General features: G+C 36.5%; 2 protein-coding genes across 2 annotated transcripts; one reads left to right on the top strand and one right to left on the bottom strand.

Moving 5' to 3' along the window:
* The first annotated feature begins 1,504 nt into the window (after positions 1 to 1,504).
* LOC146460952 (phosphoenolpyruvate carboxykinase, cytosolic [GTP]-like) lies at positions 1,505 to 10,024 on the top strand. The gene is made up of 7 exons (XM_085087752.1): positions 1,505 to 1,706; positions 1,855 to 2,133; positions 2,386 to 2,570; positions 4,524 to 4,912; positions 5,374 to 5,689; positions 5,813 to 6,277; positions 6,755 to 10,024. The coding sequence occupies exons 1-7, from the start codon at positions 1,681 to 1,683 to the stop codon at positions 7,036 to 7,038; spliced, it is 1,944 nt and encodes a 647-aa protein (XP_084943878.1). The 5' UTR covers positions 1,505 to 1,680; the 3' UTR covers positions 7,039 to 10,024.
* Positions 9,938 to 26,604, bottom strand: LOC146460951 (uncharacterized). Its single transcript, XM_085087753.1, has 13 exons — positions 26,436 to 26,604; positions 26,158 to 26,254; positions 23,542 to 23,606; positions 23,061 to 23,096; positions 22,477 to 22,575; positions 21,089 to 21,232; positions 18,944 to 19,098; positions 18,803 to 18,857; positions 18,032 to 18,224; positions 17,443 to 17,610; positions 16,246 to 16,391; positions 14,971 to 15,212; positions 9,938 to 12,134 (listed from the first exon to the last, which is right to left on the bottom strand). Exons 1-13 carry the CDS (start codon positions 26,571 to 26,573, stop codon positions 11,942 to 11,944), a joined length of 1,731 nt encoding a protein of 576 aa, XP_084943879.1. The 5' UTR covers positions 26,574 to 26,604; the 3' UTR covers positions 9,938 to 11,941.
* Positions 26,605 to 26,606: the final 2 nt, after the last annotated feature.

The following is a 26,606-nucleotide window of genomic DNA, read 5'->3' as shown; positions in this document are numbered from 1 at the left end:
TCGTATAAATGTTGGCGTACCTGCAGCTAATCAAAGAAAAAAATTGTTCAAATGATGCCCTGCTTACTTCTCGCGTGATCAAATTTCTCCTCGAGGTGACCGCGAAGTGTAGCGGTAGGTCATGAACAATTCTACTCGATGTGGAGTCATTTTAAGGTGAATTAATTTACCCGAAAATTTTTAAAAATTTCACTGTCAGGAAAAGTTCTTAGGAGAGCTGTTTCGAACCAGTCGATGTATAAATACTCGTTCGAAAAGTAGGAGAAAATTCTGCTTTTCGAATAATATTTGACGATGGCAGATCCCTCTTCGCTTTACTTTCATAAACTCTCCCAATTCAAGGCGAAGGATGATCTATTCGCTTTAAACTCCCTGAATTTCGCCGTTCCTCTCGATGTTTTTAAGGCGCAAAATGGCAGGGGGGGGGGGGGGGGAGAATAAAATCGCCGCTTTGTAATTGCAGGCTTGTTATAAGCTAAGACCCCCTTGTGGCTATTTGTTGATTACCCCCGAGGTTGCCATATCATCGTTACTCATTTCTTCCGTGCATGACCTGTTCGGATAAAGTCCAGATTTCCGAACTGTATATTTCAACTATTGCACTTTTACACACGAGCTAAGGGACCCTATAGGGATTATTTCCAGCCATCACCCTGTCACATTTAGATTGTTCACAGTGCTCTATTTTCCGTGGTATTTTTGAGACTCGTACGCTTCGATCGAAAATGGGAGACTGTGAACGATCTATGTTACATTTAATGGAAACCCGAGAAGGTTACAAAGTAAAAATTTGCCCGCCGAATGATAAGGGTAAATTGTATGCATTTTGGGATAAGAACGCTTGACTGTGTTTTTACTGAGGGCGCGTGGTTTCACGAGTTCCCGGGAGTTCTATGTTATTACTCAATGTATAATCTGAGATAAAAAAAAACAAAAAAAAAAAACAAAACAAAAAAAAAACAATACACACAGCCGGTAGTGAGTGATGGTCAATAGGCAGTTCAGGTTATACATGACATGGAAGGCATTTCACTCTTTCGTGACAAGCTAAAGGGGAATGACCACTCCATTGTGTCGCGTGTCCGTCGCCTTTAAGCTTTCCGGCTTCCTCATCCCTCCCACTTGGTCTGTGACGTCACACATTCCACAGTAACTGATGAGCAATTCTGAAGTGATTTTTGTTCATTTTTGTTGTTCTTCTTTTTTTTTTAAAGAAAGTCAAAAACTGTTTGACCACTAATATCTACTGGTGTAATGATCATCAGGAGCCATAACATACACTATTACCATTTACAACATTATAGGCTACGTTTTTGTTCTTAAAAAAGCGTGTGTTTGTGATTTATAACTTTCTTGTTATCACAATACTTACGATATTGGGACAGATTTCTGTTTTGGTGAAAGTAAAGCGTGATCAAAATCAAATGATATTTCATTCATGTTTATTGTACTGTGTAGCGTGACGTATCGTCCACTTGCGCAATGGTGAAATCCAATAACCAATCAAAACGCGTGTTCTAACGTGAGAACACACCGGGTTCTCCCGCCGACCTTTGGACCAGTTTCCACGGACAGCATTTTAACCGCGTCGTTCCCTTGGAAAATAAATAGGGAACCGGCCACGTTTGCAATAATCACACACCGTATCCTGTATATATTTATTTCTAAGTACTGCCTAAGATGTCATTTACGTCAGTGATCTCGCGGTAAGCTGTACAAAGTTCTCTTGCGTTGCTATATTTCAAAAAAATAATTTCAATGTAGAGTTTCGATAATTGTGAGGTCATTTAATGTCATAAGTTCCTGGTATACAAGATTTTGAACTTCTCTTCGATCCTTTTTTCCTTCCAACAGATTTTCCTCGCTGGCTGTTGCGCCGTCATCTCGCTTGACATTACGTTATAGTCTTCTGCTTCGAAGAATGGCTTCGCAGCTCCCAGCCGGATGTGCTGTTGTTCGAGGGAATTTCGAGTCTTTGCCCGCCAAAGTACAAGATTATGTTGCCGACCAAGCCAAACTGTGCCAGCCGGACAACATTTATATTTGTGATGGCTCGAAAGAAGAAAATGAATCACTGATCAACAATTTGATCGAGGCTGGCGTACTGACCAAACTTCACAAATACGATAACTGGTATGTTGATCTGAGTTGTTTCTGGTTCTTGCGCGCGTTACTTCTTTCGTGATAGACGTCTGATTTGTTTTCCCCTGGTGTTTTTCAATCAAGACTGTCTACGGTTGAATTTTGGCTTTTTTCTTTCACTCCATCACGCTATGGATTGTTTTAGGTATCCTTTGAGCATGTCTCAACAGAGCCTATAAACGATGGAATATCGTAGTAAAAGTAGAGTAATTTTACTCATTAATCACTTGCTTAATCCTTTAGTTTCTTAGCTCGTACGGATCCACGCGACGTGGCGCGTGTGGAATCTAAAACATACATTTGCACGCAAGACAAGCGAGAGTCGGTTCCACAAACCAAGCAAGGAGTGAAAGGCCAATTAGGAAATTGGATGGGAGAAGTGGCTGTCAAAAAAGAACTGGATAAAAGATTTCCTGGGTGCATGAAAGGTATGATCGTGGCGATGTAGACTCACTTTATTAAAGCTTACAGCACATTTGCGCTTTAAAGTTTATCAAAGTCAAGTGTAAAATCAAGTTATTTCAAAATATTCTTCAAACTTTTAAATGTGTCTTGTCATGGGACGTGCGGGTTGGCGTTCGGAATCTGTTTCGTGATTGGCTGGGCTAAGAGGTGTGTTCAGGGGCACGCCACGTAAATAGAATATTGTTCACTCTTGAGATGATCAAAGGTCGCTTTTTCGGTTTTCCATCGTTAGAAATATTGGGGTGGTGTTTTTTGTCGAGAATTAACGTTATTTTCTTTCAATATTGTTTATTCTTACTTGTCTAGTGTATCATGATATATTTACTACACAACAAGTGTAGATTGTTATCATAAATGTTAAGTTCATACAGTTCTTGTTTAACCAAGTCTGGTACCTGCAGACAGATGAGCAAGATTTTTGAAACTCAACATGTCTGTGTTGAAGTTGAAGTTTGTGATTATTATTAAATGATATGATATTTTTTGTCAGAAAGATTTATGTTTTTCTTGAAAGAATGTTTTGTCATGATAATTTGGCCAAAGTTCATATTGCATCATTTGCATTTTAATGCCATTTTAAAGTATTAAAATTTATTCCCAAAAACAAACAAAACATTTTAATTGTTCCCTTGGTAATGTTTTATTTCCTATCAATATTGCCCCCGATTATTCCCCTCCCCCTTGTATTAGTTAAATGTTCCCCAACTTCCCCTCCTTTTAACAGCTTCTCCAATAATCTACTCACAAAGACCGCTTGTTATATTATAACTGTCCCAGTTAAAAGCTTATTTCTTCTCCTCAGCCATGCCAATTGAATAAAGTTAGGCTAAACTGACTGGAAAAAAGAGTTTCATTTATAATACTTGGCAATAAATATTGTACATAATATACTGAAAAGGAGGAGCAGGAGGTTAGCCCCATGTAAAGGTCCCCTAAATAAATTTATAAACCATAAAAATATATAGTATAGAAACAAAAATGATAATAACACTTGTATAAAACATAAATATAAAATTGAAATATGAACTACGTTGTATAGTACACTGATTTTGCTCATTCACATGGACTGAAGCAGCAGTTGAAAAAAAAAATCAAAATGTTCATCCACTTTTTTAAACTTTGTTAAATTTTATGGTGATATCATGTCCAAAGAGGTGGTTTGGTAAATTGTTTCAATCTTTGATGATTCTTGCATCAGGAGTTAACTTTTGCTGATTTTGTTCGAAACTTATATGGATGGTTAGCTTTAGTGTTTTTGCATTTACAATATATGAAGTTGTCATTGAAGTTCAGTCCATTTAGTCCAAACACTGTCTTGTAACATTCCACTTAAGACAGCTACTCTCTTCGATGTTCAAGTGTGTTCCAATTTATCAATTTGCGTTGTTCTTTCTAAGACATTGTGTGTGTGGTTTTTCATCGAAAGCAATTCTGGATACTCTTCATTGTACTTTTTCAATAGCTACTTTTTCTTTGACTGCATAGGGTGACTATACTCATTTCTGGGCATGCATATTCTAAGATTGGTCTTACCAATGACTTATATATTAGAGATTTCTTTGTTCTTACTGTCAACTGTAAAAATTTAGAAGGCCCAACACTTTTCTTGCTTTATTTACTGTAAGTTACTGTTTGTTTTATTTACTATTCATTGTGGCATGTTTTGCATTTAAGGGTAGTAAAGTGTAAAGGTAATCACACAGGGGAAAATAACGACAATAACCATTGATACTCCACAGGCTAAGTAAAGTCAAGAGCCTCCATTTTTTGACACCCATATACCTGCCCCCTGCCTCCCCCACCCCCTCCCACATGTTCACAAAGTAAGGCTTATAACTAGGGTTTCATTGCATAAATAACAAAGGTGTTTCACTGAAACCGATGTTTTCTAATCAGTCAATAAAAATTTATGTCAGGTCGCACCATGTACGTGATGGCGTTCAGTATGGGTCCTGTGGGATCACCTGTGTCAAAGATTGGTATCCAGGTCACTGACTCACCTTATGTAGTGTGTTCCATGCGCATCATGACTCGTATGGGTGCTGAGGTGATGAAAGTTCTTGATGGAGGTGACTTTGTAAAGTGTCTTCACTCTGTTGGTGTCCCTGAGCCTGGGCCACCATCGCAGTACAAGTGGCCGTGCAATCCAGACAAGACCATCATCACTCACTTTCCTCATGATCGTGAGATCAAGTCATTTGGCAGTGGTTATGGAGGAAACTCTCTTCTGGGGAAGAAATGTTTTGCTCTCAGGATTGCAAGTACTATTGGTCGTGATGAGGGATGGCTGGCAGAGCACATGTTGGTATGATAATCTTGGAAATTGAACTAGTAAAGATATCAGGGCAATATATCCATGAATCAATGCAGCTGAAAGTAGAACCCCATAAAAGTTTTGATCATCATTGATTGTTGCTGAAAATTTTGAAATAATTGACTCTCTGCGAATTAAATGACCCCACTCACTCTCCAAGTGGCATTCTCAAATATTTTAACTCTTCTTAGATGGTAGGAATGATCCAAGAATACAACACACTTCCGTCAGTTTATATTAGCAAAAAAACGTGTTTGTGAGGAGTACAGACTGACTTCCTTAAGTTTAATTTGGATTTTTAAATCTGTTCACACAATAACATGTTAACTGCTATAAAATTAAAGGAGCTCTGCACTAACTGTATTCTTATATATTGTTTGCAAGACCACAGTACTAATGACAAAGTAGTTTGTAAAGAATAAACTACAAATTTACAGTTCTTTTCTATTTAGGTTCTAGCCCTCACAAGTCCCACAGGAGAGAAAAAATATGTAGCTGCTGCTTTCCCAAGTGCCTGTGGGAAGACAAATCTGGCCATGATGACCCCAACCTTGCCTGGCTGGAAAGTTGAGTGTGTTGGAGATGATATTGCTTGGATGTGGTTTGATAAAGAAGGCCAGCTGCGAGCTATCAACCCTGAGAGTGGTTTCTTCGGAGTAGCACCAGGGACGTCAAACAAGACTAACCCAGTCGCCATGGATACTTGCACAAGTGGAACAGTCTTTACAAATGTGGCTCAAACAAGTGATGGGGGCTTCTGGTGGGAAGGTAAGGAGAATAATTATTGTGCAATTTCATCAAGAAGCATAGGTTAGGGGTAGTATACATTTAGATGTACCCATGCAAATCTGCAAATGCAGGCATTTAACATCAATTTTGTTTGTTGCTCAGGTTTGCCTTTACCAGAGGGTGTGAGTATAACAAGCTGGTTAGGAGAGGAAAACTGGAAGCCTGGTAACACCAAGGCAGCACATCCTAACTCCAGGTTCTGTGCGCCAATCAGTAATTGTCCAATCATGGACAAGGACTGGGAGAATCCTAATGGAGTTCCCATCAGTGCAATTCTGTTTGGTGGCCGACGCCCTGAAGGAGTGCCCTTGATCTATGAGGCCTTTAATTGGCAGCATGGGGTGTTTATTGCATCTGCCATGTCCTCAGAGGCTACAGCTGCTGCTGAACACAAAGCTAAAACAGTGATGAGAGATCCATTTGCCATGAGGCCTTTCTTTGGTTACAATTTTGGTAGGTACATGGAGCACTGGTTGAGCATGGCCAAAAATCCCAAGCACAGGCTGCCAAAGATTTTCCATGTGAACTGGTTCCGTCTTGATGAGAATGGCAAGTTTTTGTGGCCAGGTTAGTAACAAACTTAGAGGTTTTTGACAGCAAACATTAGCTGACCCAATTTACACATTCATGTCTAGTGTAGTTTATTCCATGGAAATCTTGTGAGGATTTAAAGGTTTGAGCACACTTTATTCAGCACTAGATACTGTCTGTAAAGTCTCCAATTCTGTAAGATTTCATTTGAAAATCATTGAGCCACTTTTAATTTGTATTCTTTTATGCACTGATTTTTCTGCGTATTGTGGACATCAGTCTGCCAGGATGTTGTGTACATATTCTACAGTATAAATTTACCAACTTGAAATTTATGTCGACTTGGTAGTTGACATTTATTGTTTTATCACTCGGATTACGTTTTGAAGTAATGGATTTTATTTTTTCGTTACTGATCTTAGAACTGAGCAATCTGATTATTTCACTCTTTCAAGAGTTGAAGTGTTTGACAGGCCCAAGGTTAACTCAGTTGTTGCTTTTTGCTTTTTGAAGGATTTGGAGAGAATAGTCGTGTTCTAGAGTGGGTTGTAAGACGCTGCGATGGAGAAGACATCGTGGATCCTAGTCCAATTGGATTCATTCCAAAGAATGACACAATCAACACTGAAGGTCTTGGCCAACTGGACATGAAGCAGTTATTTAGTATTCCCAAAGACTACTGGCTAGAGGAATGCCAGTCTTTACGTCAGTATTATGATGAACAACTAGGAGAGGACTTGCCACAAGCTATTAGTAATGAATTACATGCCCTTGAATCAAGGCTCAAGGCAGCCTAAACAGTTGTCACTAAAAACTGAATGGTCCAAGTAGAAAATAATGAGCAATGCAGTCTTGAACAATAAATTATTCATACTATTTATGTGTCACACCAAACAAAACAGCAAGCAGTACCTAATGTAATCTTATCTAATCTCGTACCCCGATATTCTCACTCTTTGGGAGAGAACATCCGGTAAAATCCGTTTTCATGTATTAGGAATGTGACACAGCATAAGAAGAAAGAAGTGTCAAGATAGATTTTTTTTAAAGGCTTAGTCTACGTACACGTAAAGCAAAGATTTGAAAGTTGCATGAAAATGGTTGACACTACTTGTGTCATGCCATTTCCATTGACCAATCAGATTGGAGCCCGTGATCGATTTTACGAGATGTTTTCTCCAAAGACAAACATCTGGGTACGAGATACCTAATATATGTAATTTAATGGAAGTAAAACACAGTGGGACTTTGACAGTTTATTTGTACTTGTAAGAATTGTGTAGATTAAAATTAGATGTGTCTATTCATGGCATACTACTTCTTAAATTAATGATGGGAAACAAACAGTAACGGAGGGACTACTTTTAATAGTTGCTCTTCAGTTACTCAAGATTTCAAACCAAGTTTTATATTTTGTAGTGGAAAGCTGAGGGAAAGTCATATATTGTTATTTCTGCTGCATAGAATGAGCTTCACTGGAGCAACAAGGATAAGAGTGATTATACACTTGCTATGACCTAAATGTTTTCTTCTTTGTTTACTTGGAATGTTGTGGGAAACAGCAAGCTGTTGCACAGGTTACGTAAAATCACTCTGTCCTATACTAAGACAAGTGTAAATTTATTATTTGTAAGGCAGGATTATATTTTTTGTGGCCTGTACACTGAATCTTCTTAGTTTAGTTTTTTTTTTTAAGTACATGTATGTGTGCCATGAAATTGGTGACAGATCGTGACATTTCTTTTGGCAGTATTCAAACGTTTATGTATTGGCATTTCATTTGATTTTAGCTTTCAAAATGTTATTATTTAAGTAGTTAATAACAATAATTAATATTTAATTCTCCTCAAATCTTTTTAAGGTCTCTCCCTAGGGTTTTAAGCTTGTGCGCCCACTTGATGATGTGAGCTTTAGTAATGTGCGCGCGCTAGCTGACGCAAGCTCAAGCAAAACAGCGAAAAAGTCAATTTTACAGTTCAAATTATAGTCCTGGGGCAGAAAAACAAAAGCATTTCAAAGAAAACATTCTCTGTCATAGTTTTATAAACCAAAGTATTGTTGTTCGTGTCTTCAAAGATAACCAAGGTTGCAAATTTCATCCAATTCGCTCGTGAAAACAGGTCCATTGCTGTAAAGTTCACGTATGCCCAAATAGCAATCTTGGCGAGTTCCTATTCTGATGATGTAATTGCCATTGAGGTGAAAAAATGGAAAGTTCCCTCTCAGTTTTCTCGAATTTCCTTCGGTGAAATTCCTTAAAATTTGGCAGAGATGTTATTCCTTTTTTAGCTTTCCTTGCTGTCAATTTATCAGAAAAATTTGGAAGACAAGGTTTTCGCTCAGCCAAAAAAAAACAAAAATGCCAAAAACGAAAAAACTTCCTTGACAACCCCTACTTTTTTCGATTTAAAAGTTTCTTCTTGTCAGACTCTATGCGGTCTGAGCATATCGGAAAATTTTACTGAGGGAAATCGAAGAAAATTGAAATCAAAGCCAAACAGATGTCAAAAAATGGCGCTGTTTGAGTAGTTTTAATTTGAGACTAAAAGCTTTGATTTCAGAGGTGACTGTTGAACAGCAAATTTTGGCCCTTGTTTGTTATGTTTCAGTAGCTTTCATTTGAAAAATAGCAAAAAAGAACAAGAATATTAAGTTTTGATTGATGTTATTGGCGCGCACTTTGTGATCTTGCATAACCCTATTGAGCCACCTTAAAATGTCTTGAAAATGTTATAATATTCTGTAAAATTATACATATTAACCAAGTGCCAGGGTGCTCCATATGCCAGTAATTTGCAATATTGCAGTGCAAACCAAAAACTGTCTTTTGTTCACTTGTGCAATCTCTGAAGTAGGCTTTTTTTTTGATTAGTGAGAAAAAGGCATGTGATGACTTGTAGAGTTTAGATCACTTCATATTATTTTTGGCCAAAATTTTCATGTGACAATGCTGCATGTAGCATGCTTTTCTTTTGTAGTAAAATATGTCACCATGAATATGGTATATTTGGGACAATGTGCCATTGATAATTACTAGCAATGCTTGATTTTCTCTTGTTGTAAAAGAAATAAAACTTAAGATGCTTCTCCAGATTTAATATGCACAAAAGTTGCAAATTCTTTGAAAGTATAAGTTATGGAAAAAATTAGTGTTGTGAATTTCATAAAAATGGCCCAAAATTAGACCAAAATTGAAGCTTTTCTCTGCAGACAAAAAAAGTTATCAAATCATCACTCACACCACACACTTTTTTTTTAACTAAACCATACAATTAACAGATCCAAAACTTGTACCACTATCACTTTTATTTATTTATTTATTTTTTTAATGTTTGTCTAAAGCTGTTAAAAGTACAAAAAGCCGAATACAAATAACTGAAGATGCATTTACACTGCTATACAGAAGAGTTTTGCTTTTGATTTGATTTCCTTGGAACAGATAAAAAGGGTCTGTTATGTACCACATGTAGGTCTTGGGTGTCATTTCAATGTTTACCACAACAATTTGTTTGAATTTGCGTCTGGAATGGAACTCAGTTTAAGGTAGTGCAAATCAGGTTATGTTTATCACATTTTATGCATTTTTCCCATAGGTAATTATCATACACCAAATGGATAAATATTTTGCACATGAAATTTCCAAGCAAGTGTTTGGACTGCACTGTTGATAAAAATTACACAGCAATTCAACATAAATGACCAACAGTAGCTAGGATTTATTTCAAAAATTGGCGGAGAAGTGTAATTTGTTAAAAAATAAAATGCATTTAGTTTGAAATACAATTGTCCATTGTCTTTACTAATAATAATCTAGCTAAGTAAAGCAAACAGGGTTATTTTTGATAGAACAACTGAAGCACAATCCAGTGAAACAAAATTTAACAGTCAGTAAAAACTTGCCAATACAAAAAATTTTACCAAAAAGTTTGATTGCTTTGCCCCTTGGAGTTACAATAAATTATAGTAATTTAAAAAATTTCCTTACAATAGAGTGTGTGCACGACGGCCATGTTGGAGGACCAAAACAATACAATGATTTTCCTTTGGGGAAATAAATTCTATTTTTATGCAAACATCTTCTATTGTTTTAGTCCTCCAACATGGCCACCGTGCACACACTCTATACCTGATACATTATGCAGAGCTCATATGCAGCAATTAAATGTATTTGAACAATAATGTTTTGATGCCACTCACAAGTATCAGTTTATTTAAAAAAAAAAAACCTCCATCAGAATGCTGATACTGATTGCATTAGTATCAGCCCCACAAACAATTTTTTTTCACACTTTAAAGCAATCGATCTTGCAATGAAAATCGCAAGTGGAAACTAATGGCAATTCTAGTGTAACACTTGTTGCAATTTTGCCAAAATTGCCACTAAGTTGCATGAAGTTACAAATGCTTGAAACTTCTTCGATGTTGCAGAGACAAATTGCACCCAAATCACACTGAAATCTGCACTAGTTTACATTTGTGATTTTCATTGCAAGCCCTAGTGTGATAAAAAGTTGTATTAAAAAGGGGGTCAAAAGTGGCATTTCCTTTCTAAGGTCCACACAGTCTCCTAAGGTATACATGGTATACACGAACTGTCTTAACTATGATTTCTGAGCAACAGCATGTTTATATATTAAGAATGGAATGAGTGTCATCTTGGTATGAAATCTCTTTTTTGTTTGTGTTTACATGACTGGTTTTATCCTGGGATTCCAGGAAGAAGTCATCTTGCCAGAGACAAACTTCATCCCATCTGAGATGAAACTTGTCCAAAGGATACTGCCAGGTACTACCATATAAAAATAACAAATATAAAGATGAGAATAACAATAATCATTTTAATGTTCAGGTTGAGTAACATTTTCCAATTCCTTTGACTCAAGTGTTGCTTACTGATGTTTATAGTCAGTGCAACTGGAAACGAACCAATGTTTTCCTCAAAGTTTCACTCAAGAGTGAAGAAAAGTAACATGTTTACATTAACTATGATGACCCCTTGAAGCAAATAACCAGACACCAAGGATGAGATCACTCATGTAAACAGGCCCTGAAATAATGACAAATAATTGTTCTCCTTTGAAAAGTGAATTTTTTTAACGTGTTCAACTGCCATGAAAATCCTCCACTTATTATTAGTACTTCAATCTCCTTTTTTCTTTTGTACTAAAAAAAACAATGTTTGTAAGATAACCTCTTGTACCAGAATTATATCGACACTGTGAAGTATTAAAATAATATAAAAATAGAGCTGGCTTCCTTGTAAAGCTGATAATTTAACAACTCATGACGCAGCCATTACCACCAACTAATTTTGTAGTGCATCTCCGCAACTTTCTGAGACAAACTAGAAAAATTCTAATTTTCAAAAAGATTACCACACTGATTTAAATATTTCCTCTTAACAACACCTGTGCATCTGTACAATATTGAATTGGTAAATGAATATAAACATGGCAAAATGCTAGAAATTGAATCTGAATTAACTTAATTAATACATTTAATCTTAAAAAAATGAATGTGTAAGTGGTTGGCTTTGGACCAAAAAACACAACTTTGGGTTATGCTCTCCATTTGAGAAATGGAACAACCAAGCATTCTTTGAATTTGACTCTAAAACGTTTTGGACTGTACTGTCTTAATGCTGTACATACAGTGAATGGAAGTTATGGCATTATGGCATGAGGGGTTGGGAACTCCCCTTCAGCCACTTGTAAAGTATCTGAATGTTATGTATGCTACAGAACAAACTGCTACAGCGATTAAAGTTTTCTTCAGTCTGGATTTCCACACCTTTGCATCTTCCTCTTGTTTAACATTTCTCTTTATATTTTCCACAAGATTTGTGAGCTTTTCTTTCCTTTCTTCCCTTCTTCGCCTGCGTACTTCAGTTGAACTGTCAGAAAGAAAACAATTTAAATTTAGTGATGCTATTGAGTGTATAATTATGAACTGAAAACTGAAGACAACATAAAAGAAAAAAAGGCCCCTAAATTAAAATAACCTGCAAGTCTCCAGCCCCTTAAATGGCGATGATATATATTGGATGGTTATGTGCATCTTGAATTAATTATGAGCTCTAAACAACGTGTAATTCATTTGTTGACACAGTCACGTCCAAATGATTTATAAAGATATTAGGAGCATTGTTGAATATACTCTTTCATTCTATTTTCAAAATTACCAAAATGTAATCCATTTCAATCTTGTCCTCTTTTGACAATCCATTCATGAACATTCCTTTTTGGCTTTCTTTTGTGTTTTTCTAGAGTTTTAAGGAGTAATGAAATTGCTCAAAATTGCATGACACATCCCCTTTATAAAAGGGGAACTAACTTAGCTACAGATGAAGAGTTGTAGTTTAGGAATTTTTACAGATTGCATTGTCATACTCATGCTCTGTTTTGCAGTGCTTTTTGCTTCTAGTTTGGTGAAATGTAAAGGGGTTAACATATGGATTTTAAAAGAGTGTTCACAGGGAAAATACCAACAACTCAGACCTGAAAAGACCTCAGATTTTTTCATGAGTTGGAGGTATATTCCAGCCTTCTTTACAACCTGACATAAGTTACTACTGCTTTCAAAAATAGTAGAAGTGCTACTGAAGAAAAGGGATAAATATACATGCTAATGAGGTCATAACTTCTGTAAAAATTTGATTTTCAGGAAATCAATATGTTGCATTTTGTCTTAAAAATTTATTCTGATCACACGCCTTGTCAAATATGGTTTTCAAGATCTTCAAAAGAGAATGATGGTCAAGACTGTTTATCTGTGGAAGTTAGGGTTTCAAAGACATGATGATTAACAACTTTCCATTGAAACAATATTTTTTTATTTATTTATTTAATTCAATATTTATTCAGGGGCATCCAATTTAGCAGAGCTAGTTTAAATGGAGCCCTGACAATATCGTAGTTACATATTAAGCCCCTCCTTAAAGTCAAAGAACAGAGCACATGCACACTTAGGCTGTACGGTAATATGTTTAGATGTGGTTTTAAACTCAGTGGCTTTCCTGGATTTTTAAAAGGCACACCATCCAGAATTGTTTGTCAACACATAAATATTATATATTATATAAATATATATATATTATTAAATATTATTGTAATCATGGCAATGATACTTGCATGGATGGATGAGAAAGTTCTCTATATATTTTGTTTTATTTTGCATGAGTGAAATGACCCAGCAGCCTTGCAATTTGCTGGGAAAAAGCATGTCCCAGTGGTCAGGGCACTGGCTTGTAATCCAGAAGTCCTGGGTTAAAGTCCCACTCTGAGCACTTGGATATGCGACAGTCCTGTGGTCAACTCCTTGGCTACAATGTCTAAATAACCAACTGGTCTTCCTTACACCAGTTGTCATTTTTAACAAGTGATGCATTCAGTTTGTGATATTTCTTTCAGTGATTTATGGTGTGTCCCCAGTTACATGTAGAATTGCAGTGAAAAATGAACTCACAAACAAGAAAACTGACAATTTTCAGAGACGCCCTTTACACTACATCTGTCTTCACAAAATGACTAATATCTTTGCAAATTTTCCATAAACATTGACCATAGATTGACAGAGTTTGGAAACATGAGAGTCTAAAGCAACAGTAAAAAGAAAATATAATGGTGGAATCAGCGATGGCTCTGGAACATGATACTGAGAACTGCCATTTAGAAGCAATATAATTGAATTTGAAAGGCCCGATGGTAGAGGGACAAAAAAGATGATTTGGCCATGGCATCCAAAAACTTTGTCTAAATTTGTTATAGTTTGGCATGCATACAGACTGGTTCTTGTGTCAAAAACGCCATTCCATATTTACATTGTGATTTAAGGTTTTGAACTTGCCTAACAACCTAAAAACTGAACCTACTGTTAAGTGATGCTTGAAATGATTTCCTTTCCTCTCTGTTTTAAGTTAAACAAAAGAAAGTTGTAACGTGACAACAAGTCTGTAGGCTCTACTTTGGCTTTCATAGTATTAAAATGGTCCTGTGCCACAGGAATAATATAATATATTATGATTAAAACAATTTTTTATTCAGACAGATTAACACTGTCCAGACTCAACAAATAAATAAGAAAAAAGTGAGTCTATAATACTCTGACCAAAAATATTTAACATAAATTTTCTCCAACAAATGCTCTGCCTCATAAGAAATTTAAACAATCTCTTCAGTCTTACATGTAGCCTACCATGGGCTCAACATCACTTCAAAAGTTTACATCTAGATATCAAGACAATTCATTAGATGTAAAAAGCAAGACATGATCATCATTTTGGCATTATAACACTAATGTCAATCAAATCTGTTTTTTTTTTTTCAATCAAGCTTCTGTAAATGGGTGAAATATCATGGCTAACTTATCCCTGACAGTGAAGTATCAGCCATGTTGTGTCATAACAAATCTATGCAAGACAACTTAACAAAAAAAAAAAAAACAAAAAAAAAAAAAAAAAACAAACACATCCTAAACGAAAATGGGCAAATTATTATTTATACCTTTACATAATAAATGCCCTGTAAAAGAGGCACCAGACATCATATCAGTTCAATAAAGCATAACATAAGGGATCAAACTCATCTTCAACTTGAATTAACATCCATGTGATATGTATGCATGTATTGGAGACATCTGTTTGTTATTTTTGGGTTGAGTAAGGGAAAGAACAGGGACTGGAGACAGATTTTCCACTCAAAGACCATCACGTTGCAATATATTTTTAATACCTTTCTGTCTCTTTTGTTTCACATCCATCTTCTTGTTCAAGCCCTTCACTCCTTTCTCGCCCTGCAGTTGTTTCTTGAAGGCCCTCACATGTCTCTTGTAGCCTTGCATCTGTTTGTTGAACCTCTTCATTTCCTTTCTGAAGCTCAGCACCTCCATCCCTCTGGTCTGTTTCTTGACATGACTTGTCCCCTTCCTCTGCTTGTTGTGATTCAGCTTGAACAATGGAATTTTCATTTTCCTTCTAAAACAAAGAACACCTTTGAGTGCTCAGGGGATGAACACTCTACATGTAAGTTATTACCTTGCATGTAATACAGGCATGGTTTGTGGTTCAAATTTCACAAAACCGCTTGATTCTTGTTTTCTTTCCCCCCCCCCCCCCCCCACAAGATCATGAATTTGAGACAAAGGAAAATAAAAAAAAGATGGTCGTTTGGCAAGACTAGCATAAGCGCCTTTTTTGCCTTGAAATTTAAATAGATTTTGGCACAGAGACTGGTTTTGCTTAACAATTTAAGGCCTAAAGCCTGGTTCACATGTGAAGACAAATGCAAACACAAACACAAGTGCAAATGCAAACGAAGTTCACACGTAACACAAAATGCAGACATCAGAATCCATGTCCAACAAAGTCAGTGGCTTGTGAGCGGTGCATGAGCACTAAAAGAATACTTTCAAGTTGGTGGATGCTCTGATTGTTTGCATTTGTGTTCATGGAGTTCACACATAATGCAAGCCCAAGTGGAAGTGCAAGAAATAGAAAAAATTTCCTTTTTCTTGCGCTTCCATTTGCAACTGGGTTTTCAATGTCCACATATACTTGCACTTGCCCTTGCATTTGCTCTTGTGTTTGCAATTTGTGTCACATGTGTGAACAGGCTTATATAAGAGCGCCAGCACACATGCTATAACTTGGGAAATTTGTATGAATTTTTGCAAACAAAAAAACTGTGACCCCTTCTTATCCATGATATGGTTGACCACTCCTACAACTTTTCAATTTCTTTTTCCAAATACATACAGAATGTAAGACATACTTCACATTAAACTGCGCCCTAAGACCTGCAACATAAGATATAGTTAATACTGTACATTAAAAGATTTGTACAAGTTTCTTCCTCAGAAGAGCAACAGTTGATTAAAACCCGAGGCTTGTGGATTTAATTCCACCAAGTTTGAAGATTTTTTTCTTTCCCATCATTTCAAACCATAATGACTAACATCTTTCACTACAAAGTTGTTTATATATTATTATTCCAAATTGTTCACTTTACCGTGAATTCTTCATTGGTGGGAACTTGTGAAGGTTCTTCATTTTGGACCAAGTCCTCTGTGTCTGAGTCTGACAATGAAGACAAATCAATGATTTCATCAGAGCCATCACTGCTGTCTGTGAAAACATCCTTTTCTGCATCTGGTTCTGCAATACAAAAAAATGTAAATTAACCTTTTGTGCTAATCATGATACATGTACACTGTATATAGTAACCAAGTACATTGTAAAACTAGAAACAGTATGTATCTTCCATTACAAAGTGTCGTGTCATTCCTGAAAATTGCTTGCTGTAGTAACGTAACTAGTAAAAACTGTTAGTGCCAAAGATGCCTACAGTGACGTGGCTTCTTGAGCAATTGCAAAGAAAGTCAACTGGAACTGGTCATTTTGTGACTCTGCAACAAACTTGTGGGTGGTAAACAAATAAGACTGGTCATGCACTATGTCTGAACTGCAGATGTCTGATGAGATATTGTCAGTAGCAAAGACTCTCAAAGTTATAAACTTGAGAAGTTGCAAAGAAAAAATTCTGGCACAGTCATGTCTTTGAATCCTGTTCACATTACACATAGACAGACACACTCGGATGAAAACTGTCCAGTGCAGTTAGATAATAATTATTTTGTAATGTCACTGAGGTCAATACTGACAGAGGTTTCATGGAACGATCTGGCACATTGTTCATATGTTTACTATTGGAAAGAGTGTCAGTCCACTAAAGTAGTATTTGAAAGTAGTCAAGGCTTGATGAACTCATTTCACAGAGTAAATTTATGTGCCAAAGTTCCTTTTATCTGAAATTACACTCTTCAAAAATCCAGTGAAGAAGTTTCTTCAATCTATCAAAAGTTCTACAATACTGACATTTTAAACAAAATGTAATATCCAGAATATGAGAGAAGGGAAAATGGGATAAGGTCTGAAGATTAATGTTGAGTTCTCAGTGAGCAAAAAATACTATCCAAGCTTCAAACATAATATGTATCATCAGCTACAAACAGCTTAATATTATTAAGCTGTTTGTAGCTGATGATACAGTCCATCAAAACTCCTCCTCTGCTGGCCTGTCTACCTGCATTATAACTATCTGCCTTGGCTTCCTTTTCCTTGGTACAAAACAGGGAAAATGTCTCATCATTGACTTGTTCTTAGTTCTTAGAACTTTTTGGAGTGGAAGCTGTTGTTTGTGACATACCATGTTCGTTTGGACGGCTTTTCTTTGTCTCAGGTTCATCTGAAGCAGCAGCAGCTTCAAGCCTTCGTCGTGGAGGCAAAGGAGGAGGTGACTCTTCACCAGAACCTTGATCATTTGTTGTAGCAGCTGTACTGTTTTGCTTCGCATTCTCTTGGTCATCTTCTCTTTCTGTAAATGAATAAATCAAATTTGTTTAAAGAGGGTGGCACATAATCACTTAACAACAGTAAATAGTATTGAAGAGGTCTGTGATTATTTTCTATTGTCTTGATTCTTTAAAAATAACACATCTTGATTTGTGTCTATTGAAAGCATAAACCACTCAGTAGCTGAATCATCAAACATGTACGTACAGTTCAATCTCTACAAACAGCTGTCTTCCCGAAATCATTGTTTTACCCAAACGTGCATGTTTTTATGTTCTAACTACTGATTTATTCACTCTAATGTATTATCTCTTTGTTCCCTTGCTATGAAAAAATGACTGAAAGTTGAGCCATGACATAACGCAAGCAAACAAAAAGGGCTCTGTTCCCTGTTGTAAACAAGTTTAGAATAAACTTGAAATAACTGGAAATGGTTTACATACCAGCATTAGGCTGTGAGTGATAGTGCTTAGCTCTCTGATATATTTCTGGCATTAGTACCCGCGCACCTTCCAGAATTGCCAGGTATGTGAAGCGCAGCTGATCTGGTGTCTGGATGAGACCCACTCTGTACTGGCGAATTTCTAACAGCATGTCAGTTATGCTGATGTGGTCCATATCCCCTGAGCATTCAATCTAACCACCAAATAATAATAATAATAATAATAATTATAATAATTATAATAATAATAATAATAATAATAATAATAATAATAATAATAATAATAATAATAAAAAGACAACCAAAGATGCTTCCAAATTTCACAACAGGCATAAGCAATCAAAACCTCCACTTCCGTAAAAGCTCTGTGAAGCCTCTGCCCCCCTAATAGGCCCCCTGTTTGAGGGTCAGACAGATTTTCAATGATGCCCATTTATCTCTACATAAAAGAAATACTTCAAACTTCAGGTGTGCTAATGGTCAAAACATTGGCCAGTTGGCATTTTGTCAGGGTAGGTTACAAGAAAGGATTTGAAAATTAAATTTGAGATTGTCATATTGGGGATTTACTAGCAAACATCAATTTTATTTTCACTATCATAAACTAGATTATCAATAATTTATTATTGAAAGTAAAGGTGCTACATTGCAGCTTGGTAGATTATCCTCCTCTAAAATCAGATGGAACACAACTTAAAATACAATTTTTTTTTAGCCACAATAATTTTTTTACATGTACAGCTGTGATTGCATGAGCCAGTGGGCTACATACCTCTTTCAAGACTGAATCCACCATGACAAACGTTCCTGATCTCCCTATTCCAGCACTAATAACAAAACACATTTTGTAAGCTGTTTATCAGTAATGTTAGTATCTCAGCCAGCAAGGAAGTGATTATAATGTATAGTGTACCTGCAGTGAACTACACATGGTCCTACATCAGGAGACAGCACTTCTGCTTTGCGAACTTCAAACAAAAATGCCAAAAAAGTGGCAGGTGATGTGGGTACTCCAAAGTCCGGCCATGTCAAATAATGAAAGTGATCTATGGAGCGTCTTTCTCCTGTCTGTGGAAGTAATAAGGGCAATGTCAGCCAAGGAAGTAACTTGCCTGATTTAAGGAAATTAAACTACAAGTTGCTTTGATATCAGATTAAATTTGTAACAGTGTTTTCAGGTGTGTAATACTGAGCAATTTCAAATGTAACCATGTTCATGTTCTTTTTGTAATAGCAACATAGCCTTCATTAATGAAATTTGCACACCACAAGTGTGATGCACTGTTTGCACCAATACATATATATTTTTGTGGTAGTCCTACCATGCTGTACTCTAGGAAAACTCTTTTAACTTATTTGTATCACTGGTACATTATGAGCAAATTTGTAGCTTCTTCAAAATTTTCACTTTCTCACTCAATTACATGTAGCCATGCTAATTGTTCAGGTGTGAAATCTCATGGTCTGTATTTTCAAGGAGTAACAACAAGTTTGTTTCAAGACACAAATGATGTTCCACATTGCTTGAAAGAATTGGAGGTGCCTTCAACTTTATAGACAGTCTGAGAGTAACATGTCTAGTAATATATCAGAATGATACAGTATTTTTTTTTTTTGAAATTAATGTTATTTACCAAACACAGTACCTTGTCAAAGACAAATTACAGAAAGATACAGTATAATAAATCAGGGTACATGGTTTGAAAGGAGGAGTCTCAGTTGTCTGTTTAAACTACATGTAACATTCTGGAATAAAGTAATACAAAAATAAAGACTGTTTTCTGTGACATTTACTGATGTACTCCAACAACCTGAGCCAAAGTTACCAACAGAGTTGAGTAGATGATGTGTTTTCTTTACATGTCTTGTTATTTATCTGACCACTGATAACTAACCCATAACAACTCTATAAATCAGTCTTTTGTTAACCAAACTGTCAGTTAGTTTGGTCTGTTGTTCACAAGTTTTTTTCTGTTGATGTAATCAGTTTCATGAAGCATTTACTGGCTGTGATGTTGGTAAATGTAAGGTGGCTCCATGTGGTTATCACTGGTGTGAGCTGTATTATTCATCAAAACCCAGTTTTCTTGGTTTTCTTGTTGCCTTTCTACCAATTAATTAAAATGGTCCCCGAAATATAATAATCAAGAACAAACTGCATCTCAAACCCACACTGGTAAAATAAAGCCTTTTGAGTCTTGAAAATGTACGAGTTCAAACATAGGTGCTTGACAGTGTCTATTAGCCTGCTTTTCAGTTTGCTTTGGTGAAATCTTCTGAAAATTTAACAGCGGATAGAACCTCACCAGGGAAATCTTCTAACAATGAAAAAGGTAGGGGTTTGCATTTCACAAATTTTGTGGTTTTTGTCACTGCGTAAAAATTGTGTTTAAATCTTTGTTAAAATTTAGCCTTAATTATTTGAAATTTCTGTGCCAGGTTTTAAGAATTTTCACTGAAGGAAACACAAGACATTCCAGATTAAAGTTTTATTTATTTAGTTTACATTTTCACAGACAATTATGTGAGAATAGGAATCCGCCAAGATTTTTATTTGGCATGTGTACACTTTAGAGCAGGGGGCTTGTTTACTAAAAGTTTGATGTAAACTACTTGAATAAAATTTACTACCTTTGAAGACACGAACAGTAATATCTTGGTTTATAAAACTATTACAGAGAATGTTTTCCTTGAAGTACTTATCTGTTTCTACGCCAGGGCTGTAATTTAGCTGTATTGTTGACTTGTTTGCTGTTTTCCTTGACTTTGCATAAGCTTGCACATACATAATACTACAGCTCATATCATCAACTTGGTGCACACATGAGCTTAAAATCCTAACGAGACACCCTAAAGAGGCCACTCAAACACAAGGTGAGGTACATATTAGTTACTTCACGGTATCTCTATGCAAATTTTATATTTGGGCAGTACTACAGTTGTAGAGGCCTATAGTCCTTTGTGGTTACTTTAGAATATCCCATCCACATGTAGATTATTTAGTTTTTCCTCCTTTCGTTTAACAACTTGAAGAATCACGATGTTCACTTGTACTTACCTGCATATTTTCAAGTTCCAGTGATCGGATAGTGAAATACTCATTCCGTAATTCTTGAAGATAGTAGATTTTGAAGTCACCAAATTCCAGTTGATCAACATGACCCGATGCTACTCCACATGGCCAGTACTGATAGCACTTTATCTGTAAAACAAGACATCCACATTGGTTTTGAAAGAAAGATGGTGGGGGTGGGGGGCTGGAAAATAATTTTTGGAGGGGCTTGTATTCTGAATTTGCCAGTATTTGAATACAAACTTCACTGCATGTGCTATTTCAGTAGAATCCTTTGTTTCAATAAGTTGCGCGTGCGTTGAATGCATCAATTTTCAGAGAGGCTTCTATTTGAAATTAACCTAATTATATGGTCGATATAAACTGCATAAAGTGCGTTGCTTTCCCTGGTATCTAGTAGAATTATTTGCTTAACTCAATTGGCTGTCAGCAGTATGTCTAAGTTATTAATGACTAGCCTAATGGATTACCTGCCAGGGCATTCAGTAGAATCCTTCGCTTTACTCATTTGTACATGTGCTCAATAGTCATATTTTCAGAGGGACTTATATTTGAAATTTAATAATATGTTTTATTATTCCACTACATGTCATTTCGCCAAATAAGGTCAAGAGAACGCACAAAATACAAGACTGAAATACACTGTAGTGTCCCGATTTGACCGGTTTATGACAGAGCGAATACGGACAAAGACATTTCAATGGCTTTCTGTGTTGTTTACGTCATATGCACATGCCATATACTGATGGACAGATAATGCCGGGTGTATCTCAATATTCTTACCAGAAAAGAGAAGCCAAAATAACAAAATATTTTCATAGTGGAATAATAAATCTCTTATTCCACAGTTTTACACAATACGCGCAAACATTTTGATTATTGCTCGTATTTTTCCTCGCAACTTACAAAATATCCGTGTGTATTGTATGTAAAACCATCAAATTTTATATATGAATAGAAAATCCATGATGTGGTAGCATTAGTATTAGTATTACCTGGTATTTAGTCAAATTATTTGTTTAACTAAGTCATGCATGCATGGTAGGTCAAAGATGTCAATATTGTCACTACCACAATGTTTGCAGCAGCTTCTCCAAGTGCAATAAATATGTCATGCTAACATTTTTGCTGACCTGTCAGTGTGTTACTTCTGGTACATCATACCAGAAGTTGTCTGAGGCATAGTTTTGACTTATTGAAACCTGGAGGTCTGGGCTAGGTAACTGACGCAAAAAGAAAAATGGGTTTTACTGCATGTAGAAGTGTCGTTGCATTTGTGACGGACGTTTAATAACTCAGGTTCAGCCCAAAGCAATCCATTTTTTCATGACTAAAAAGTGCTATGTGGTAAATGACATGTAGAATAAACTGACCTGATTTTTCTCCACCACTCTGTTTAACATTACAATTGCTGCAGAGTTTTGTTCCCATATCATCTGCCAGAAATGCTTTGCAGTATGAGGCAAGGGTCCCTGAAAACACTCAAAACAACATTCAGTGAGTTGTTACTTATCCCATGCATGTGATAAGTTGAATACTGTATCTTACTTATTTCATGCCTGAGCTTAACATTTACCACCTTTCTTTCTTTATCACCTGAATGATGTGTTGAGGATGCTCATTGGAACTCTTAACTGCTCCTTTAATAATCTCAGTGACTCGTGTTTGATTTTAATATGATATGATTTTCTGGATGAACAGGCAAAAGACGCGTCCATTTTACATTATTCTAGCTGGGAAATAGGACCGGGCGTCAGTTTATATAGGCGCCGATGGCTGCCGCTATCAGTCCATTTCTTAGTTCCACCTCTTTTCCCCCTTTGATTCTCTGCTGCTCTTGAACAACAGGGCCGTTATGCCCTCATTCATGATCCTCTACCCACTTGCATACTCCATACTCCTCCCATGCAGGTTACATTTTTTTTATAATTTATTATTTAACATCACTTTCACAAACCTGAGTAAGAATGTAATTTCTGTTTAATCTTGGAACCTGGAAACAAATTAAATATTAAAACAAATGTTTACAGTATTCATTAAATTAATTTTCTCTTTGCTAACAATGTTGTAAAAATTAATATTGTGAATAGACTTAAAATTAATGAAAACATTTTCATATAATCTTTTCTAAAAAAAAGGTATGCCTTGAGAGAAGTTTCAGAAATTCAAATTGGATTAACTTTAATTTGTTTATTTACTTTTAGATTGTACACAGACTATGTGGAGTTTGAAACAGCCGAGGAGTGGCACTATTCCACAAATGGCCACGATGCAATTTTAGCTTTAGAAAGTTTGATAATTAAAAGCAATAATTGCTTGAGTACAGTATTAACAATGCACTGTGCAGCAAATGCATACAACAAGCTTGATCACTTCAAGATAAATTGCTACAAGGCTTACTGAAAGTACAACTGAGATCTGCGTGGAAATTGACATACCTCCACAAGATTGGCATTTATATAGTTTGGAGTTCCTTCCTTTAAAATAATCCGACTATGGTCATCTGCAACCAAACACACACACAATTGTGTTAAGAAAAATACCCCCTTGTTTGGCAGTGCATTAACTTCTTAAGATGATTAGTGTTCCTTAATCAACTTTGCTTCCAAGATGTGTTCTGAAGTTACTGGCATCATGACCTTTAGTTACTTTTTTTCAGGACATGAATGGGTATAATCTGTTTTTATATTTTGATTTTACTTGAAAATGGGCTTCATAAAGTAAGATAAGATCTCTTCAGAATACTTTAAGCCCATCACAGAGATTATGTAACATCTCCACCCTGAAATGAACTTACCAGAAAACAAAACTGTCTAGCAAGAACTAACAGCAAAAACATGGATATAGATATACATGTCTATAATATATAATAGTGAACGAGATTGTTCATTTAAAAGTGTCCCTGATTTTCTTTTCTTTCCTGTGGTTAATATGCCAGAACAGTTCATAAGGTAAAGGTTCATAAGTCTAGTCTAGACCGTTTCTATATAACACGACCACTCCTGGTTTTCAAGGGTAGGTTAGCATTGCTTTGCTCAGAAGGTGGCGGTGATTGGGCAGGTACTTTGGGTAGCCCTGGTGATGACAACTGAAGACAAGATGAAGGCTTTGATATGTCTCTGTGTACTGTTTCTAGGGGCTTCAGCTGTACCCAATTGTCCCTTAGCTCAGACCCATCAGCTGTCTTGACTATATAGGACTGCGGGTTCACTGGCATGGAACATGGCTACCTGCTCGCCTTGATTTAGTTTTCGAAGTTCGCATGTCAACTTGCTATCATACTGTTTTCTTTGGATATCCTGTCGGTTCTGCAGTTGTTCTCTATCAGAGGCTTGTGAATGTTGGAGCCGTCCACTGCATGGTAACTGTGTGTTGTAATCTCTGTGGTTCAAGGTCGTTCAACAGTTTGGCAGGCGAAGGTAGGTTGCTGTCTACAGGTGTGGTACAATATGTCAGCAGTGCTATATATGGATTTTGGCCAGAGGCTTCCGATTTTCATAGAAGATTCTTCACTGTCTGGATTGACCACTCTATGAAAGCCATTGAGGATATAGTAGTGAACTTGTCACGTGGTTAAATCCCCACTGTTTGCAAAAAGCTGCAAATTCTTGACTGTTGTACTGGGGCCCATTATTGGATACCTGGGTTTCTGGTATTCCATGCTCTGCAAATACCAACTTGAGATGATTAATGACAGCAGCAGATGTGGTTGAGTTCAGTTTTCTTAACAGGGCAGTTGGTGCAGGCCATTTTGGTGAATACATGACTTGTAGTATAGGTTGACTCATGAATAATTCATGTTTTCGATTAAATTCCGATTAAATTGATATAAAGTTTAGTACAGCTAATCGAGCGAGCAACTGACACTGACACTGTGAATGTTACATCCCACATGTAGGACAAAATGCAGTTCCCAGTTGGTAATCTTTCAACCAAGGGGACCTTGCTGAAATGATCCTTAAACCCTGTCAAACTAAACAGTATTTGCTGCACCAAATTGAAACTGTAATATGAAACTGGTTAAGATGCTGCTATTATTCATAGATAACTCTAAGGGAAGCACAATTTACTGCACTATAGTATTTTGGATATAATAGTGGAACAAACAAAGAAATAACTTTCCTTTAAACATGGCTTTGATATTTAGGAAATTTAATTAAAGAATGGAGTATTTTTTCCTTAAAATAAAAATTGCTTATAGAACGGGAAGTCTTGACCAGTCTTCTGAAAGAAAAACCACATTCAAATGTAGTGAACTGGTCCCATTTGCATACAGGTAAAACACCTGTAACAAGTTACTTAGGAGAGAACTTGAGATATGCACTTAGTACTGGATCTTTTGGACGGTGCCTACTATTGTTACTGCGCATACATGTACGTTCTGCGCATCACGAGATACTCAGGTTTCCTATGGGTGGTGCCTACTTAAACAGGCATTAGTTTTTATTTTTCACAGAATCTTACAAAATTCTATCCAAGTTTTGGTCATTTGGTTAAAACGGTATCCAGAAATGTTAAGTCTCAAATAAGTCTTTTTTCTCTAAGAGCACTGTGACGCAAAAATCACAAGACTGTCAAATGATTTGGAGTAGGCTAATGCCTGGCCCCCAGGGCTAAACAATGTGGAAAATGCCCCACTAATGCTGGGGGGAGGGGTGGGCACTGCTGGTGGAATTGACTGATACATACAAAATTAAAGTAAAACAGATCGAAAAAAAATCTGTACATTGGGGCAGATTGTGACTAAATGTGTTTGCCTTTCCGTACACAAATGGCAACAGGCAACCCTTTGAAACAGTATCTACAAAGTGCACCATTAGTGATTAGCAGATAAGATCTAGTTTACAGTTTACAGCTGTCTGATAAATATCTGTGAAAACTTAACATGCCATGCAATATTGTGGCAAATGCCAATTGGAGTAGCGAGGTTTTTCCCTCTTTTCTGTTCGTTGTATTACTAGTGTTACGGTTTTTGATATTGACATACGCATAAAGCTAGAGATAGTGAAATTCAGAGAGATATGAGCTTATTGAGCTATCTTGAGTGATCTTACATGGCAATACATCTCTGTAGCGATTGAGTTGGCGGTTTTCTGGTAGTCTTGCTGCTGTTAGTGTCCCAGCTTTCTGGCTAGCTTCCCAATTGAGTCTCTAACAAGGAAAATTAAATCATAAAAATAAACGAAAAAACAGCGAAATGTCTAGAATTCAAAATACGTGAGCTTCAGGCTCAGCAATTAAGTTAACGCATTGTGCCAAAGTTTTAAGCTAATATCAGTGCACGCGGTGAAAAAATATCAAATGCACATTCAGCTGGAATAATATATCCTACTTGAAAAAGCCGCGGCCATGCTCTTGACTCGTCCAGTTCCTCCAGTTCTGCCAGCATATCGAACAAAATGACAGAAAACGAAACGTTCAAGCATGCTACAGCGACTGCTACAGCTGCTACAGCGCTACTCCGAACCATGACAAGATACTCAGCGGCAACAACTGCAGCGGC

Source organism: Pavona decussata, unplaced genomic scaffold (genome assembly GCF_977016875.1).
Source record: "Pavona decussata unplaced genomic scaffold, jaPavDecu1.1 SCAFFOLD_207, whole genome shotgun sequence".
In the NCBI taxonomy this organism is placed as follows: domain Eukaryota; kingdom Metazoa; phylum Cnidaria; class Anthozoa; order Scleractinia; family Agariciidae; genus Pavona; species Pavona decussata.
This window is presented reverse-complemented; position numbering and strand designations above follow the sequence as displayed.